Raw genomic sequence first — 19,292 nt, 5'->3', positions numbered from 1 at the left:
AGTTGCCGGACATAATCATTGTTCAGATTGTCATCCAAAACAGTTGGACGTTTGTTTTTTTTTTTCACGCTAATCATCCATGTGCAGCAGCTATTATATTAATAATTTACAAAACCATTTACAGTTTCCTATGTTACAAAATTACAATGTATCCTTAAAAAACAGATGTTTTGCTGTCGCTCTGTATGGCATCATTTTTTTTTTCTTATCATACATTGATAAAGTCAGTGAAAAAAGATCATTCATCTGCACTACCTCACCTAATAACATTGGTCCGAGTGCGATCGGTATCCTCATCTATCATGAAAACTAGGATTTCCAGCACCCCTGTTTGATGATTCCCACTGGCGACAGACGGCCCTATCTACGGTACACCTTGTTGAGCTGTTACGTGTGAGTCTGTCATGGACGGCATCAATGGAGGCACAATGACGTGCATGTGGAGCTCAGTCCATGTGTGTGTGCGCCACCATTAGAGAAACCACTCATCACTACAAGCTTCTGCTATAACTTTGTAGTTCACCTTGCCCCTTATCCTCCATCATCTTTATCCAGCAACTTGCATTGACTCTGCCATTTTTCACTACGTCGGTCCTTTCGTTCAGGCCCCTATTACTAGTTTCAGCGCTAAACTTCTGGCCACTTAAAAAAAAATAAAAATAAAAATATTCAGCAGCCTTCAGCTTCGACCAGGTCACAGAAAAATACATTTTCAGGCTTCTTTTATTTTTTTTTCTCCTTCTCTCTCTACTAATGGCACTAGGGACCCTACTCCCTCACACCTCCTTCAGTTCCTCTCTCTGATGGAACTGTCCACCTAATTAAGGTGCATAACCTCTCTCGATTCTGCTTTTCTGCCTCTTACAGACATGTAATCGTAACCCTATTGCTTAAAAAACCCCACAAAAACATTTCATACAGTTATTTACAGTTCCTCCCTTAAGCTCCGCCTACTTCCGCATGCGTCCTGCGTACCTATCTTTAACATTGGCTACGCAGGGACATGCGTTGTATGCGGATGCGTCTGCATGCGGCGTTTTGGCGTGCCCACCGACCGCATGGGAGCGCAAAAAGTTGAGTTCCCGTGCGGTCGGCGGGCACATCAAAAAACACCGCATGTGGTTTCATACAACGCATGTTCCTGCGTACCCAATGTTAAAGATAGATACGCAGGACGCATGCGGAAGTAGGCGGAGCTTAAGGGAGGAACTACGCAGCCATGCGCAGACCAGCCACATGCAAGTGTGAACTTATCCTTAATCTTAAAGTCACTACTTTACCAATTTTCAAGGGGTTGTACACGCTTGGGATTCAACTCCGCAGTCTCGCTTTGCTAATTCTGCATGTCAGGATTGTCTGGTGCCAGGAATGGGCGGGCGAATGACTGAAAGTATGTTCCGACTCCACGTGCACAGCTTCGCCAAATAAAAACTAATGAGCAAGGCTGGACATGTCTAGTCAGAATGGGGCCAGAAGTATTCAAATAGCAAACTTAAGGTCACATGACCTCCTGCTGCCAGCACCAGACAATCCCAACTGTGCGCAGTGTGCTCTCTCCAATCTATCCCGAATGCAGCAGCCAGGGTCATGTTCCTGTGTAGCCACTATAATGATGCCTCCACCCTGTGCCAGTCATTGCACTGGTCTACATCACAGGTCAAACTCTGGCCCATGGATGAAATTTGGCCCGCAGGGTGATTTATATTTGGCCCATGACACTAACCCCACCCCCGGCATTGCACCTTCTATACAGTTAAAGCAATGATGGAAGAGGGGGCACCGTCAGCTGACATTCCCTCCTCCATCATTCGCCCTCTGTGTATGGCACGATGATGCCACTATTTTGCTCCCACTGTAAAGAGCTGCAGAGTCCGGATCACTGGGGGCCCTGTGGTAGATGTATTTCATACATTTTTTTCACGTTGGGCCCATTATACTGTATGGAGGAATATGTGGGGCTATTATACTATATGGAGGACTATTTAGGGCCCATTATTCTGTATGGAGGACTATTTGGGGCCTGTTATTCTTTATGGGAAACTATGCGGGCCCATTATTCTGTATGTAGGATTATGTGGTGTCCATTTCTTCTGTTACATTGGTTGAAAAAAAACCTAGGTCCTTCAAGTTCAGCTTTTCTCCACCAAATGTACATTTTGTCACTAATAGAATGGAATGGAACTAGAGCGAGTACAAAGGAGGGCAACAAAATTAATAAATGGGGGAACTACAATACCCAGAGAGATTAGCAAAATTAGGATTATTTAATCTAGAAAAAAGACGACTGTGAGGCGATCTAATAACCATGTATCTATATATATAATTGTCTAAGGGTTTTTCCGTCTGTCTGTCTGTCTGTCTGTCTGTCTGTCCTGGAAATCACTCCATATAAGGTATGGTCTACAAACAGGATACCTTATATGGAGTGGTCGGCGGTTTGTAGACCATACCTTATATGGAGTGGTCGGCGGTTTGTAGACCATACCTTATATGGAGTGGTCGGCGGTTTGTAGACCATACCTTATATGGAGTGGTCGGCGGTTTGTAGACCATACCTTATATGGAGTGGTCGACGGTTTGTCGGGCGGCCTCGACCAATCAGAGATGGGCACAGCATGGCGACGATGATGTCATAATGGTTGCCATGGCGACGATGATGTCATAAAGGTTGCCTCGACCAATCAGCGACGGGCACAGTCTGCCGCGAATCACATACTACGGGGACATGCATATTCTAGAATACCCGATGCATTAGAATCGGGCCACAGTCTAGTAAGTATATAAGCGGACAATACAAATATCTCTCTGAGGATCTGCTTATACCAAGGAAGGTGACGGTCATACGGGGGCATTCTCTGCGTCTGGAGGAGAGAAGGTTTTTCTACCAACATAAGAGCATTCTCTACTGTTAGGGCAGTGAGAATCTGGAATTCCTTGCCTGAGGAGGTGGTGATGGCGAACTCAGTCGAGGGGTTCAAGAGAGGCCTGGATGTCTTCTTGGAGCAGAACAATATTGTATTTTACAGTTATTAGGTTCTTTAGAAGGACGTAGATCTGGGGATTTATTCTGATGGAATATAGGCTGAACTGGATGGAAAAATGTATTTTTACCGCCTTGCTAACTGTGTTACTATGTTACTAATTTAACTATAACCCACAATCTGGGGCTGACACAGACAGCTTGGGGCTCCTGTGCATACCATCCTTCCTTATTAGCTGTATAATGCAATGATGGCTGATGGAGCATGGGAAAGCTTCTTTTCTAAAGGAAGAGCTGATGGACTGGGAGTCTGGTCACCGGCTCCTCCATCAGTAGTCATTTTATATTTAACTAGAGAGGGGACTATGTAATAAAAGAGGGCGCTGTGAATAACAAAAATAACAATAATACACTATCTAAGAGACAGCACTGTACATGACAGCAGAAGAAGCTATATAATAAGGGAGGGAATCATATATATCTAGAGAGGATGTTATGTAATAAGGGACGGTGTTATACATAACAAAAGAGGAAACTATCTAACTAACGATGGTGTTATCATAATAAGTGAGTACACTTCATACTAAGGGACTGTGTTAGACATAATCGATAATAACGTCTTCCTCCACCTCCCCCTGTTACTAAATCCATTATAAATCCCCCTTCCTCCCATCCCAATCCCCACATCCCTCATTGTCCTCCTCCCCCCGCATCCCATTATTGCCCTCTTCACCACCTCCATCATTGCCTCCTCCCAACCACCCCTATCATTGCCTTCTCCCCCACCACCCCATTACTCATTCCTCCACGTCCATCATTTCCTCCTCTCCCACCACCCTCTTCATTGCCCTTTCCACTGCCATCATCATTGTCTTCTCCCCCACCACCGCCATCATTACCCATTCCACCACCTCCATCATTGCCTCCTCACCACCCCCATCATTGTCCTCTCCACTGCCACCATCATTGTCTTCTCCCCATCATTACCCATTCCACGACCTCCATCATTTTTTCCTCCCCACCATCCCCATCATTGTCTTTTTCCCTACCACCCCCATCATTGGCCAATACACCACCGCCATCATTTCCTCCACCCCATCATTGCTTTCTCCCCCACCACCCCCATCATTCTCTCTCCGCCAACCCAATCATTGCCTTCTGCCCCATCACCCCCATCATTGCCCTCTCTGTCAAACCAATCATTGCCTTCTGCCCCATCACCCCCATCATTACCCTCTCCTCCACCTACACACACACCCAGATACACACATCATTATTCACCTCTCTGCACACACACACCTCACCTCTGCGCACGGTATCCTGAAGCCGCACCATAGCCGGCAGCTTCCTGTCTCGCACAGCCGTGGCGCTGAATGATGATGTCATTCAGCCGCTGCTGTGTGAGACAGGAAGCGTGAGTAGGAAGCAGGACGGATTAATTCCCTGCAGCTCCGCTGCCATTTTCTCTTGAAGGCAGCGGAGTTGCAGGGATTGTTCCCTGCCCGCCGCACATGAGGGCAATCTGGCCAGGGGCCCCCTGGAGCCTCAGGGCTGGATAAACTGGCCAGATTGCCCTCATTATTAACCGCCCTGCAGGGGCCTCCCGGAGCCTCCGGGCCCCGGTGCAGCCGCATCAGTTGAACTGGCGGTATGTCCGCCCATGCCCACAATATTAGGAATGATGAGGGAAAAATGTCCTCAGTTGTAGATATGTTTTTAATAAATATCAAGGTTGGCCCTCAACTTTGTCCAAGTTTTTAATTTGGTCCTCTATGTATTTGAGTTTGACATCCCTGGTCTACAAGTGGATAAAAAAATCAAAGATCAATAGGGTCTTATCCAAGTAATTTAGTGAGGAAAAAAAGAGTTTTACCTCACCTGGAAAGGTTGTGTATGACACACCAGTGATGAGGCGAAAATGTCAGCTGCTGCAATATCCACAAGTGTTTTCATAAAGATACCAGGGTAGGGTGGATTTTTAATATACGCTGCTGTTAAACACGATCCAAGAGATCTCAGGAAAAATTGGTTTATTGTCAATGCGTTTCAGAGTCCATCCGACTCCATCCTTAGGACAACCACAAAAAAAGGTTTGCCCTGAGGAAGGCATCAGATGGACTCTGAGGGTATGTGCACACGCTGCGGATTTTGCTGCGGATTCGCAGCAGTTTTCCCTGAGTTTACAGTACCATGTAAACCTATGGAAAACAAAATCTGCAGTGCACATGCTGCAGAAAAAAACAGTGTTGTTTATTCTGCAGCATGTCAATTCTTTGTGCGGATTCCGCAGCGGTTTACACCTGCTCCATAACAGGAATCCGCAGGTGTAAAACCGCAAGTGAAATCCGCACAAAATCCGCTAAAAAATTGCGGTAATTCCGCAGGAAATCCACAGTGCGGTTTACCTGCGGATTTACCAAAATCAGTCCGGAAAAATCCGCAGAGTAATCCGCAGCGTGTGCACATACCCTGAAATGCTTTGGCAATAAACCACTTTTTCCTCAGATCTCTTGGATCGTGTTTAAATCAGCAGCGTATATTAAAGGGAACCTGTCACCCCGTTTTTTGAAGAAGAGCTAAAAATAGCGTTAAATAGGGGCAGAGCTGGGCGTTACATTAGTGTCTTTGTGTGCCTTTATTACCCACCTATGCTGCCGAAATACCTTTGTAAAGTCGCCGTTTTCTGCTGTCACTCACGCTGGTCTGGTCCTATGGGCGTGGTGACAGCGCTGTTTCTCCCCCAGAATCCTGCTCATCATTACGTTGCTGGCGTAGTGGTGTGCGCATGTCCAAAAGGCGAATCCACTGCCCAGGTGATGAAAAACAGCGCGATCTGCGCTATTCAGCCATTTACCGGTGGGCGCGACCATCTTTTCTGTGGCCGCGCGTGCGCAGATGGAGTGCTCTGCTGCCCGGGGCTTCAGGAAAATGGCCGCCGCGATCTCCATCTGCGCACGCGCGGAATCCCGCGGCCATTTTGCCCCTATTTAACGCTATTTTTAGCTCATCTTCAAAAAACGGGGTGACAGGTTCCCTTTAAAAATCCACCCTACCCTGGTAATGGTCTGCATCAAACCTCATCCATATTATGAACCTCCCACTTCCTGACTTTTCTTGTGCTGCATCAGTTCTCTGGCATGCACTACCTCAGGCAATCAAGGCTATTCCTTCTGTGCACAGTTTTGCTCTTGCTTAAAAAATGCATCTTTTTAGGCAGGTGTGTCACTGTACTAAACTCACATTTCTGTGTTTCTCTCTTACATTTTTTTTTTCTCAAAACTTTGTCCCTTCTTTTCATCAGTTTCCTCCACCGTGTTTGCACTCAGCAGCACTTTATATCTGTACGTACACAGATGCTCGTGGAGCTTTACGTGAATACACTCATTTATCATAAAGATGGCTGGACCAAGCACTTTCTATCTTGTCTCATCCCTACTTCCTTATATATTATACGTTTCTGAGCAGACCCTCACTCTTTATTTAAATATTGTGTTACTCTGTCTGTTACTTCTCCAACCCTCCCCCCCCATAAACTGATAAAAATAAATCCCCAAAAATATGCACCAAAGAATAGTGTCATTAAATTATTCAACTTTATTGGGGTTATATGGGTATTTGTGATATTTGTTTTCCCTACAGGGTGCTCCTGACGGTGATTTTCCTGCTTCTGGTGATGTTACTTTGATAGAGCTGCTTCTTCTCATCTGATCTGTTCTGTGGACGGGCAGTTACCGCCGATATATGCTGATAGAGCAGTCTGTCCAACATTGGGGATCTGGCTGTCAATCAGCATGACGGCAATGATGCCCCGTCGACAGAGCGGCCTGGAAGAGGAAGAGCTGCTCTGTTGACATGAGGTCAAATTAAGGCTTAGAATCGCCGCCTGAGCCCGGAGAGATCTCTGCACAGACTGGTAGTTAGCATCTACCTGCCAGCAAGTTCTTATCCCCTTAGTAAAAGTATTAACACCTTTAAGCACAACAATAGGCCAGCGTGCAGCTACATCGGTAACCGGTCATGTATCTCCTGTATTTCAAGGTGTCGTCGGCAGTGTGTAAAGTTAAAAAATTCTTTGAGAGAAATTTGTGAGAAAGAGAAGAAGGCTCGGCTCCGAAATGAAACCTTCCTGCAGGACTTTAAAAGCATCGAAGCTCGCTTGCGTTTTCTCCTATCAAATTCAAGGACAAAGGTAAAATATATGGACCCATTTACTTTTCTTACATCAGTTCTGATTTACTAAGAGTTCAAAATAGTAAGTTGCACAAATGGCAAATTGTGAAACCACCATAAAACTATCACTAGAATAGTTTGTAGTCACAATGGGCGGAATCCACCAGAATAAGCCGCCGGGTGCACATACTTTTTAAACAGCGTTTGAAGCTGCATAATGCAGTCAGGTTTCTTCAAGGGCTCGTCTACTTAAGACCACTCACTTTTATGAGGCTGATCTGCATTGAAAATGTAGTTTTATGTAACAGTGTCTGTGATACATGGGCTCTCCAAAGCGAGAGACACACACCCTTTACAACATTTTAGTTTTTTTTCCTCTAAGGAGTATCTTCATTGTGCTGTTGATCTAACCAAGTGATCCCTCTTGATCAATCGGTTTGTAGTGTTTGTATTTATAGGGCATATAAGCTGATTTTTTTTTTATTTTTTTTTTGCAGATGTACAAAAGATTTTATTACGTTTTCATTGTGTAAGTGAATGTTTCCTTTATAAGTAATCTGTTAGGAAGATTATACACCCCCAAACTGTTATACATGCACATTTAACTCTTGCATAGACATGTCTATCCATATGTTTACCTAGCCAGTACATTCTTCCGTTATCGAGAAATTTCCATTTGAATCAATATGCAAATGAGGCTGAAGTGCTTTCAGCGCATGAAAGCTCTTCCAGAACTTATGTAACTCTAGCTCTATAGCGCCACCTTCTGCTTGACTGACTGCTCTTTTGCCATGTAACTTCAAGCAAAGGATCTGTTGGTCAAGTAGAAGAAAGGTGAGGAATAGAGCTGGAGTCACAAAGTCTTGGGAAGAGCTTCCATGTGTCGAAAGCACTTAAACATCGTTTATATGTTGATTCAGCTGGCAATTTCTTGGTAGCAGAGGACCAGACTGAGTAGTTAAAGGTAAGGATGGACTTGTCTTTGCAAGAGCTACATGTGCATATAAGCAGTTTGGGTGTGGGGGGTAAAATCCTGCTGACAGATTCCCTTTAATAGCCCCTATGCCACAGTTCTGTAGTCAGCCGGATTCATTCTGTTCAGTTATGATTATTTACATTTTTATGTATATAAAATTCTTCTTTAACCCCTTAACGACCGCCGATACGCCTTTTAACGGCGGCCGCTAAGGGTACTTAAACCACAGTGCCGTTCATTAACGGCGCTGTGGAAAAAGTGAATAGCGCCCCCCAGAGTCGGATTTTCTCTGGGGTCTCGGTTACAAGGGGTAGCCGAGACCCCAGAGAACATGATTCGGGTTTTTTTTACCGACCCCCGAGTTGCGATCGCCGGTAATTAACAGTTTACTGGCGATCGCAAAAAACAAACCGCGATTTCCCATTTAATTTCTCTGTCCTCCAATGTGATCGCACATCAGAGGACAGAGAAATGGGGTCCCCGATCGCCCCCGATGGCCCCCCGATACTCACCTGTCTCCCCCGGTGCTCCTCGTGGCTCCCGATGGGCACCCCCATCTTCTTCCGGCAAAAAAAATGGCGGGCGCATGCGCAGTGCGCCCGCCGGCCGTCACCCGGGAGATCTTTGGGGTCTCGGCTGCCGGGGGTAGCCGAGACCCCAAAGAACATGATCCGGGTCGGTTTTTACCGACCCCTGTTTTGCGATCGCCGGTAATTAACTGTTTACCGGCGACCGCAAAAAAAAAAAAAAAGCGATGTGTAATTCTCTGTCCTCTGATGTGATCGCACATCAGAGGACAGACAAATAGGGGGATTCGGGTACCCTATCATACTTACCGGTGTCCCTGGGTCCTCCTGTGTCCTCTTCTGGCCGCCGGCTTCTTCCTTTGGTAAGAAAATGGCGGGTGCATGCGAAGTGCGCCCACCATGATCTGCCGGCCGGCAGCTAGAGGAGTTGGGGCTAAATTTAGGGCTAGGGTTAGGGCTAGGGTTAGGGCTAGGGTTAGGGTTGGGGCTAAATTTAGGGTTAGGGTTGGGGCTAAATTTAGGGTTGGGGCTAAATTTAGGGTTAGAGCTGGGGCTAAATTTAGGGTTAGGGTTGGGGCTAAAGTTAGGGTTAGAGTTGGGATTAGGGTTTGGATTAGGGTTGGCATTAGGGTTAGGTTTGGGATTAGGGTTAAGGTTAGGGTTGGGATTAGGGGTGTATTTGGATTAGGGTTAGGTTTGAGGTTAGGGTTGAGATAAGGATTAGGGGTGTGTTGGATTTAGGGTTCTGATTAGGGTTATGGTTGTTTTGGGGTTAGGGTTGCGATTATCCTTAGGGTTGTGATTAGGATTATGGATCGGGTTGGCATTAGGGTTAGGCCTCTTTCACACTTCAGTCTTTTGGCGTCAGTCTGAAACCGCCGTTTTCATCAAATAGCGGATCCGCCATTTTTTTTTGGGCGGATCCGCTATTTTCCCATAGACATGCATTAGCGACGGATTGTGGCGGATGGTCGTCCGTTCCATCCGCCATGCGACGGATCCGTCGAGATTTGGCGGACGTCATCTAGACATTGACGGCCATTGTAACGTTTTTTGTCTGCGCCGAAGTGGCGGTTCGCGACGCATCCGTCACGTTCGTCATTCCATAGAATGGGCGACAGATCCGTCGTTACCGTCATTTCTGTGGATCCGTCGCCCCAATCCGCTTTTTCAATTGTGCATGCTCCAAAAAGTAGATACTTTTCCCAGACAACCCCCAAGTAACGGATCCGTCAAAAAAACGGATCAGTTAGAACCGTTTTCTCAACAATTGTGACGGATCCGTCGATCCGTCACTATGTCGGAGCTGACTGACGCCAAACAACTGAAGTGTGAAAGAAGCCTTAGGGGTGTGTTGGGGTTAGGGTTGGAGTTAGATTTGGGGGGTTTCCACTGTTTAGGTACATCAGGGGGTCTCTAAACGCCACAGCCAATTTTGCGCTCAAAAAATCAAATGGTGCTCCCTCCCTTCCGAGCTCTGCCGTGCACCCAAACAGTGGTTTACCCCCACATATGGGGCATCAGCGTACTCGGGATAAATTGAACAACAACTTTATGGTCTAATTTCTCCTGTTACCCTTGTGAAAATAAAAACTTGGGGGCTAAAAAATCTTTTTTGTGGAAAAAAAAAAATAAAATTATTTTCACAACTCTGCATTATAAACGTCTGTGAAGCACTTGGGCATTCAAAGTTCTCACCACACATCTAGATAAGTTCCTTGGGGGATCTGGTTTCCAAAATGGGGTCGCTTGTGGGGGGTTTCTACTGTTTAGGTACATCAGGGTCTCTGCAAACGCAACGTAATGCCTGCAGACCATTCTATCAAAGTCTGCATTCCAAAATGGCGTTCCTTCCCTTCCGAGCTCTGCCATGCGCCCAAACAGTGGTCCCCCCCCACACATGAGGTATCAGTGTACTCAGGACAAATTGGACAACAACTATTGGGATCCAATTTCTCTTGTACCCTTGTGAAAATAAAAACTTGGGGGCTAAAAAATCTTTTTTGTGGAAAAAAAAAAATAAAATTATTTTCACGACTCTGCATTATAAACTTCTGTGAATCAGTTGGGCATTCAAAGTTCTCACCACACATCTAGATAAGTTCCTTGGGGGGTCTAGTTTCAAAAATGGGGTCACTTGTGGGGGGTTTCTACTGTTTAGGTACATTAGGGGTCTGCAAACGCAACATAACGCCCGCAGGCCATTATATCAAAGTCTGCATTCCAAAACGGCGCTCCTTCCCTTCCTAGCTCTGCCATGCGCCCAAACAGTGGTTTACCCCAACATATGGGGTATCAGCCTACTCAGCATAAATTGCACAATAAATTTTGGGGTCCAATTTCTCCTGTTACCCTTGAGAAAATAAAAAATTGCAGACTAAAAAATCATTTTTGAGGGAAAAAAAAGGATTTTTTTTATTTTCACAGCTCTACTTTATAAATTTCTGTGAAGCACTTGGGGGTTTAAAGTGCTCACCACACATCTAGATAAGTTCCTTAAGTGATCTAGTTTCCAAAATGGGGTCACTTGTGGGGGGTTTCTACTGTTTAGGCACATCAGGGGCTCTCCAAACGCGACATGGTGTCCGATCTCGATTCCAGCCAATTCTACATTGAAAAAGTAAAACGGCACTCCTTCTCTTCCAAGCTCTGCGGTGCGCCCAAACAGTGGTTTACCCCCACATATGGGGTATCGACGTACTCAGGAGAAATTGCACAACAACTTTTGTGGTCTAATTTCTCCTGTTACCCTTGTGAAAATAAAAATTTTGGGGCAAAAAGATCATTTTTGTGTAAACAAATGCGATTTTTTATTTTCACGGCTCTACTTTATAAATTTATGTGAAGCACTTGGGGGTTTAAAGTGCTCACCACACATCTAGATAAGTTCCTTAAGGGGTCCAGTTTCCAAAATGGTTTCACTTGTGGGGGGTTTCCACTGTTTAGGCAACAAACAGTGGTTTACCCCCACATATGGGGTATCGGCATATTCAGGAGAAATTGCACAACAACATTTATGTTTAAATTTCTGTTTTTACACTTGTGAAAATAAAAAAAAAATGGTTCTGAAGCAAAATGTTTGCAAAAAAAGTAAAATGTTCATTTTTTCCTTCCACATTGTTTCAGTTCCTGTGAAGCACGTAAAGGGTTAATAAACTTCTTTAATGTGGTTTTGAGCAGCTTGAGGGGTGCAGTTTTTAGAATGGTGTCACACTTGGTTATTTTCTATCATATAGACCCCTCAAAATTACTTCAAATGTGATGTGGTCCCTAAAAAAAAAATGGTGTTGTAAAAATAAGAAATTGCTGGTCAACTTTTAACCCTTATAACTCCCTAACAAAAAAAAAATTTGTTTCCAAAATTGTGCTGATGTAAAGTAGACATGTGGGAAATGTTATTTATTAACTATTTTTTGTGACATATCTCTCTGATTTAAGGGCATAAAAATACAAAGTTTGAAAATTGCAAAATTTAAAATTTTTTGCCATATTTCTGTTTTTTTCATAAATAATCGCAAGTAATATCGAAGAAATGTTACCACTAACATGAAGTACAATATGTCACCAAAAAACAATCTCAGAATCAGCAGGATCCGTTGAAGCGTTCCAGAGTTATAACCTCATAAAGTGACAGTGGTCAGAATTGTAAAAATTGGCCTGGTCATTAAGTACCAAATTGGCTCTGTCACTAAGGGGGTTAAAATCAAATCTGGGCTGTGAATCAAGGTTCTACAATGTACAATTAGAAGTCAGGTCAAACCTTTCAGAAAACTCTCATCCACTCCCAATTATCACTCCTTAGCCTCCTTTGTTTCTACCGTTATTGTCGCCATGTCAACTTATCCTAACACAGAATAAAGGCAATTTATCTCCTAAAATGAACAAACTGCGTGGCAAAGGAAAAGTTATTAGATTTCAAAACTGAATTCTTGCCCTTGATGCAAACGTGTGATCATTACTGAGTGTTTGTTTATATTTGCACTTTGTAAAGATTTGTAGATTCCTGTTATTAACAAGTATTACACCTGCCAAATATTATAGTGAATTGCTAATTATGATAAATCATAACAATAATTGACCGGTGTAAATTCGCAATAAGATCAGGGATCCACACTTAGCTCTGTAAAACTCCTGAATTTCTGTGGCACAAGCAATAAATGTTCCATTTCCACAGGCAATGACTAGGTAACAATGTCCACACAAGATTGGTGGGGTGGAAGTGCCGAACTTGTGGTTATATCCTTGAGAAAACACTTTTCTTTTTTTAACTTTTTGATTGTTGTTGGTTTAAAAAGTTGTTTCATGTTAAAGAGCCAATAAAGGGGTTGTATGAGATTAGGCTCCATTTTATATCTTCTCTTCATTACACATTTAGGAAAAGCAGCCTGGGTTTGAATCAACATAAGTTATAAGAGGGTGCAAGTTAGAGGTGGTGTTACTAAGGGCAATCAAATTACGAAGCGTACGATTTATTTATTTTTTTCCAAAAAAATAGTTCTAGAGTGAGCAGGGAGGTGTCTCAAAAGGATTGGACCACCCTTCAAAATGAACCAGTACTTATAAGTAAATTTCAAATTAACATGTGGGACTGATTATAAGTGGTGACAATGCTCCACTTGACAAATTCTGAGGTGGTAATACTATTAGATGTATTAGTTTTAATTTTACTAATGCAGTCTTCCTGAGAAAACGTTGTCCCTAACTTTGGCTAAAATGGAAACTGTCACGTTTAGGCTACGTGCACACGTTGCATATTAGCCTTAGGAATTTCTGGTGCGGATTCTGCAAGTTTTGGCAGAAAACACAGCTGCGGATTTGTCGCGGTTTTTTTGTGCGGATCCGCAGAGTTTTTTGTGTGGTTTTGCTGCGGATTTTTTGCGGATTTTCAGCTTTTTTTTTTACCCCTGTGGATTTCTATAATGGAATGGGTACAAAAAAGCTGCAGATCCGCAAAAAAGAAGTGACATGCTACTTTTAATCCGCTGCGTTTCCGCACGGAATTTTCCGCACCATCTGCACAGGGGTTTTTTTTCTTATTGATTTTACATTGTACTATAAATCAATTACGGATTATTATTATTTATTATTATAGCGCCATTTATTCCATGGTGCTTTACATGTGAGGAGGGGTATACATAATAAAAACAGGTGCAATAATCCTGGACAATACAAGTGACAACTGGTACAGGAGGAGAGAGGACCCTGCCCGCGAGGGCTCACAATCTACAAGGGATGGGTGAGGATACAATAGGTGAGGGTAGAGCTGGTCGTGCAGCGGTTTGGTCGATCGGTGGTTACTGCAGGTTGTAGGCTTGTCGGAAGAGGTAGGTCTTCAGGTTCTTTTTGAAGGTTTCGATGGTAGGTGAGAGTCTGATATGTTGTGGTAGAGAGTTCCAGAGTAGGGGTGATGTGCGAGAGAAATCTTGTATGCGATTGTGGGAAGAGGAGATAAGAGGGGAGTAGAGAAGGAGATCTTGTGAGGATCGGAGGTTGCGTGCAGGAAAGTACCGGGAGACGAGGTCACAGATGTATGGAGGAGACAGGTTGTGGATGGCTTTGTATGTCATGGTTAGGCTTTTGTACTGGAGTCTCTGGGTAATGGGGAGCAAGTGAAGGGATTGACAGAGGGGAGAGGCCGGGGAATAGCGGGTGGACAGGTGGATTAGTTGGGCAGCAGAGTTTAGAATAGATTGGAGGGGTGCAAGAGTGTTAGAGGGGAGGCCACAGAGCAGGAGGTTACAGTAGTCGAGGTGGGAGATGATGAGGGCATGGACTAGGGTTTTTGCAGATTCTTGTTTTAGGAATGTACGGATCCGTGAAATATTTTTGAGTTGAAAACGGCAGGAAGTGGATATGCAGTTTGAACGAGAGATCAGTGTCAAGGATTACCCTGAGACAGCGAGCTTGTGGGACTGGGGAGAGTGGGCAGCCGTTTACTGTAGTGGATAGGTTTGGATCTGCAGCGTTTCTGCACCGCAAAAAAACGCTGCGGATCCGCGGAGAATCCGCAACATGTGCACATACCCTAAGGCCGGCGCTGCGGGAATGAAGAGCCTTGGGATTCCAAATTGTTTTATATTAACCCCTTCCCGAACTGTGACGCCACGTAGGCGTCATGAAAGTCGGTGCCAATCTGACCTGTGATGCCTATGTGGCGTCATGGAGGGATCGTGTGCCTGCAGATCGGGCGAAAGAGTTAACTCCAATTTCACCCGATCTGCAGGGACAGGGGCAGTGGTACTTCAGCACAGTGGGGGTGGCTTCACCCCCCGTGGCTACGATCGCTCTGATTGGCTGTTTCACTTTCAACAGCCAATCAAAGCGATTTGTAATATTTCACCTATGAAAATGGTGAAATATTACAATCCAGCCTTGGCCGATGCTGCGATATCATCGGCCATGGCTGGAAACCCTGATCTGCCCCTCCGCCACCGATCGCCTCCCCAGTCCTCCGTCCTGTGCTCCGCTCCCCTCCGTCCGCTCCCCCAACCTCCTGTCCGCTCCCCCGTGCTCCGATCCCACCCCCCCATGCTCCGATTTCCCCCCTCATACTTACCGAGCCTCCCGGTGTCCGTCCGTCTGCTCCATGGGTGCCGCCATCTTTCAAAGTGGCGGGTGCATGCGCAGTGCGCCCGCCGAATCTACCGGCCGGCAGATTCGTTTCAGGCACATTTTGATCACTGTGATAAAATCACAGTGATCAAAATAAAAAAAATAGTAAATGAACCCCCCCTTTATCACCCCCATAGGTAGGGACAATAATAAAAATAAAGAAAATATATTTACTTTTATTTTTCCACTAGGGTTAGGGCTAGGGCTAGGGTTAGGGTTAGGGCTAGGGTTAGGGATAGGGATAGAATTAGGGTTAGAATTAGGCTATGTGCACACGGTGCGGATTTGGCTGCGATCCGCAGCGGATTGGCCGCTGTGGATTTGTAGCAGTTTTCCATCAGGTTTACAGTACCATGTAAACCTATGGAAAACCAAATACGCTGAGAAATTACCCAACAAATTTTAGGATCCATTTTATCCTGTTGCCCATGTGAAAATGAAAAAATTGAGGCTAAAAGAAATTTTTACGGATCAATTTGTGAAGCACCTGGGGGTTCAAAGTGCTCACTATGCATCTAGATAAGCTCCTTGGGGGGTCTAGTTTCCAAAATGGGGTCACTTGTGGGGGAGCTCCAATGTTTAGGCACACAGGGGCTCTCCAAACGTGACATGGTGTCAGCTAAAGATTGGAGCCAATTTTTCATTGAAAAAGTCAAATGGCACGCCTCCCCTTCAGAGCCCTGTCGTGCGCCCAAACAGTGGTTCCCCCATATGGGTTATCGGCGTACTCAGGACAAATTGTACAGTAACTTTTGGGGTCCAGTTTCTCCTTTTACCCTTGGGAAAATAAAAAAAATTGTTGCTAAAAGATCATTTTTCTGACTAAAAAGTTAAATGTTCATTTTTTCCTTCCATGTTGCTTCTGCTGCTGTGAAGCACCTGAAGGGTTAATAAACTTTTTGAATGTGGTTTTGAGCACCTTGAGGGGTGCAGTTTTTAGAATGGTGTCACTTTTGGGTATTTTCAGCCATATAGACCCCTCAAACTGACTTCAAATGTGAGGTGGTCCCTAAAAAAAATGGTTTTGTAAATTTCGTTGTAAAAATGAGAAATCGCTGGTCAAATTTTAACCCTTATAACTTCCTAGCAAAAAAATGTTGTTTCCAAAATTGTGCTGATGTAAAGTAGACATGTGGGAAATGTTATTTGTTAACTATTTTGTGTCACATAATTCTCTCGTTTAACAGAATAAAAATTCAAAATTTGAAACTTGCGAAATGTTCGCCAAATTTCCATTTTTGTTCACAAATAAACGCAAAAAATATCGACCTAAATTTACCACTAACATGAAGCCCAATATGTCAAGAAAAAACAGTCTCAGAATCGCTAGGATCCGTTGAAGCGTTCCTGAGTTATTACCTCATAAAGGGACACTGGTCAGAATTGCTAAAAACGGCAAGGTCATTAAGGTCAAAATAGGCTGGGTCATGAAGGGGTTAATACCAATGCATTTTTTCAAGGGATAAAAACCAAATTTTAATCTCCAACTATGACACACAGTATATTCTACCATTAGAGTACACTCTGCTCCTGTACACTGTCTTCCCCTGTACAGTACCCTGCCTGGCTCATTTTATCTTCTGCAGGGGACATCATCATTGCTTTCTGTGTAGGTTTCTATCATTGTTAGCTGGTTCCTAGCAGAGACCAAGGGATTATTATTTTTTTTTTTTTCATACAAAGTATTTTTTTCATAAAAAAGGATTTTTTTTCTGTCTATTCTTTCGGACCCCTTTAACAAATAAAACTTTAAACTGATGCGTAAAAAGTTGAAAATGTAATATTGTTAGGTGTTGATTTAACCTGACCTTTTCTGATCTTGTGAGTCACTATTTCAGCTTGGCTTAGTTGGAAAAGTTTATTTTAAAATAAAGTATATTTTGAGTTATTAGTAAATAGGATGAATGTGTCTGGTAATCCCCCCCCCCCCCCCCCCCGAATATTTCATGCCTTTAATGCGCCGTGATCTCGCGTGTTTGGGTTATGAACACACATTCCAGAATATCATTATGCCATGCCACGAAGCACGACAGAAGGCAGCAATTCGATTTGTTTGTTGTGTACTTTATTCTCCCTCTTTTACAAAGGAGAAGAAGCCGATTACATATCTCCGGGACTGACAGAAGGAAAAAAAAACAGAAGTCTGCCGGAAAAAGCTCAAATGTGTTGGGTTATGTATCTGTAGTGATGCAGGCGTCTAATCCCTCCTACTATCTCCATATAAATGATGCCGTTCTAGGCCATTGCTTCTTTCTTCACTTTAAAAAATAAATAAATAAATAGAAAAAAACCTGCAAAGCCCTTTCAGATGAAATGTCTAAAAACATGGCGTAATAAGTTGGAGCATGCTGGCAAGTGTAGTCACTTGTGACTGCGTGAATCCCCCTCAGCAAGTCAATATTGTAATAAGCAGAACTGGTAACATCTCTCCATTATTCAGAGGAGCCAACAGCGTGCTTGTCCCTTAGGCTGCGGCATTCATTAAGAAAAGCTTACTGGGCTGAAAGCTGGAAACAGATGATAACAGGATATGATTTTCATATTTAATGCATCCCCTTGGAAGAGTATGTGTGCTGCAGATTGATAGAAGAATCTACTGCTACTTTACTGAAAGACTTTCTAGTTTGCCCTATAGCTACCGATGGAATCATTCAGCCAAGAAATTACCTTTTCCTCTTTTTACCTGCTTTATATATCTGCCAAGCAGGCAGCCGAGCTGCCAGTGAATGTTATTGTGCAGTTAACTGTTTGGTATTTAAGACTCTTATCAGAAAAGAAACAGAGGCCATACGTTTTTTTTTTTTAAAGTAGAAATAAGGTTTGAGGTTTTGCCTTTTTTTTTTTTTTCTCTCTTTTTTTTTCCTTTTTAGAATTCTAGTTGGCATATATACCAGTTTATAGGAAGTTCTTTCCATAGTTGTCCATGCTCATATTTTTTGCTTTGAGGATACTAAAAGTTTTGGGTGACTCTGACAAGCTAGGGTATGTTTGTGAAACATTAAAAAAAATCTTTGATTTCTGTATAATCAAAGGAAATGCTTTTAAATGGGTAGTTAAGGAGGCCAGAACATTTCATATGCTGATTAGTGGACATATTGAAAGTATCCCTAGGTGCTCAAACACCTACATATTGCTTCTATTCTCTGCCAGTGAAGATTCAGCATGAGTACGTGAAATTTAAAGTGATTGTCCAACCTTGTGCTCAAAAAGTGTATAAATATGTATGTGCAAATACCCTGTGTTTACTTACTGTTAATCCTCAGAACTTGCGCTACTTTTTTTTAAAGTTCAGTTCCATTAGGGCAGAGCTGTTCTGTGACTATACATTAGCTGCAATGCCTACAGGGAGTCTGTTATAGTCTGGGACACACCTACTGACTCCTCATTGGTTCACACTGCTTCTCTTTTTCCCCTCTGCCTCCTGTGATTGGCTGCTGTGTATAAGCACAAGAAGTCTGTGCATCGAGAGCTGATTTCAGTTACATCAAGGACAGAATGACTGTAGTTTCTAAACTAAGTGGGAGAAAGTTATCAGTTATTGCATAGATACTGATCGGAAAGAGTCCTTGTAAGGAGGGAAAGTAAGAGCAATTTCCTGCTTGTTTTCATGAGCAGAATTTTAAATGTACAAATGGCACTCCACTGACCTATAGATAACCGCGCTGACAATTTAGGTTTTTTTTTAAATTTTAAATTTTGTATTTGAATTTTGACAATGACTGGTAGAGCCTTATTACTAAACAAGACTGTTCATTTCTTAGGGTACAGATGTATTTAAAAAAAAAAAAAATAAATAAATAAATATATATATATATATATATATATATATATATATATATATATATATATATATATATATATATATATATATATACATATACACTCACCGGCCACTTTATTAGGTACACCATGCTAGTAACGGGTTGGACCCCCTTTTGCCTTCAGAACTGCCTCAATTCTTCGTGGCATAGATTCAACAAGGTGCTGGAAGCATTCCTCAGAGATTTTGGTCCATATTGACATGATG

At 43.3% G+C, this 19,292-nt stretch overlaps 1 protein-coding gene across 4 annotated transcripts in view; it reads left to right on the top strand.

Annotated features, from left to right (window-relative positions):
- Positions 1 to 19,292, top strand: part of KIZ (kizuna centrosomal protein) — a 211,425-nt gene that overhangs the window by 10,777 nt on the left and 181,356 nt on the right. For all 4 annotated transcript variants that reach the window (XM_077282783.1, XM_077282785.1, XM_077282784.1 and 1 more), the window contains exon 3: positions 7,019 to 7,169. In XM_077282783.1, the coding sequence (XP_077138898.1) occupies positions 7,019 to 7,169 (151 nt within the window). The remainder of the gene's footprint in view (positions 1 to 7,018; positions 7,170 to 19,292) is intronic.

The sequence above is a fragment of the Ranitomeya variabilis genome, chromosome 2, assembly GCF_051348905.1.
Source record: "Ranitomeya variabilis isolate aRanVar5 chromosome 2, aRanVar5.hap1, whole genome shotgun sequence".
Lineage (NCBI taxonomy): Eukaryota > Metazoa > Chordata > Amphibia > Anura > Dendrobatidae > Ranitomeya > Ranitomeya variabilis.
Note: the sequence above shows the minus strand (reverse complement) of the source record. Positions and strands in the feature narration are given on the sequence as shown.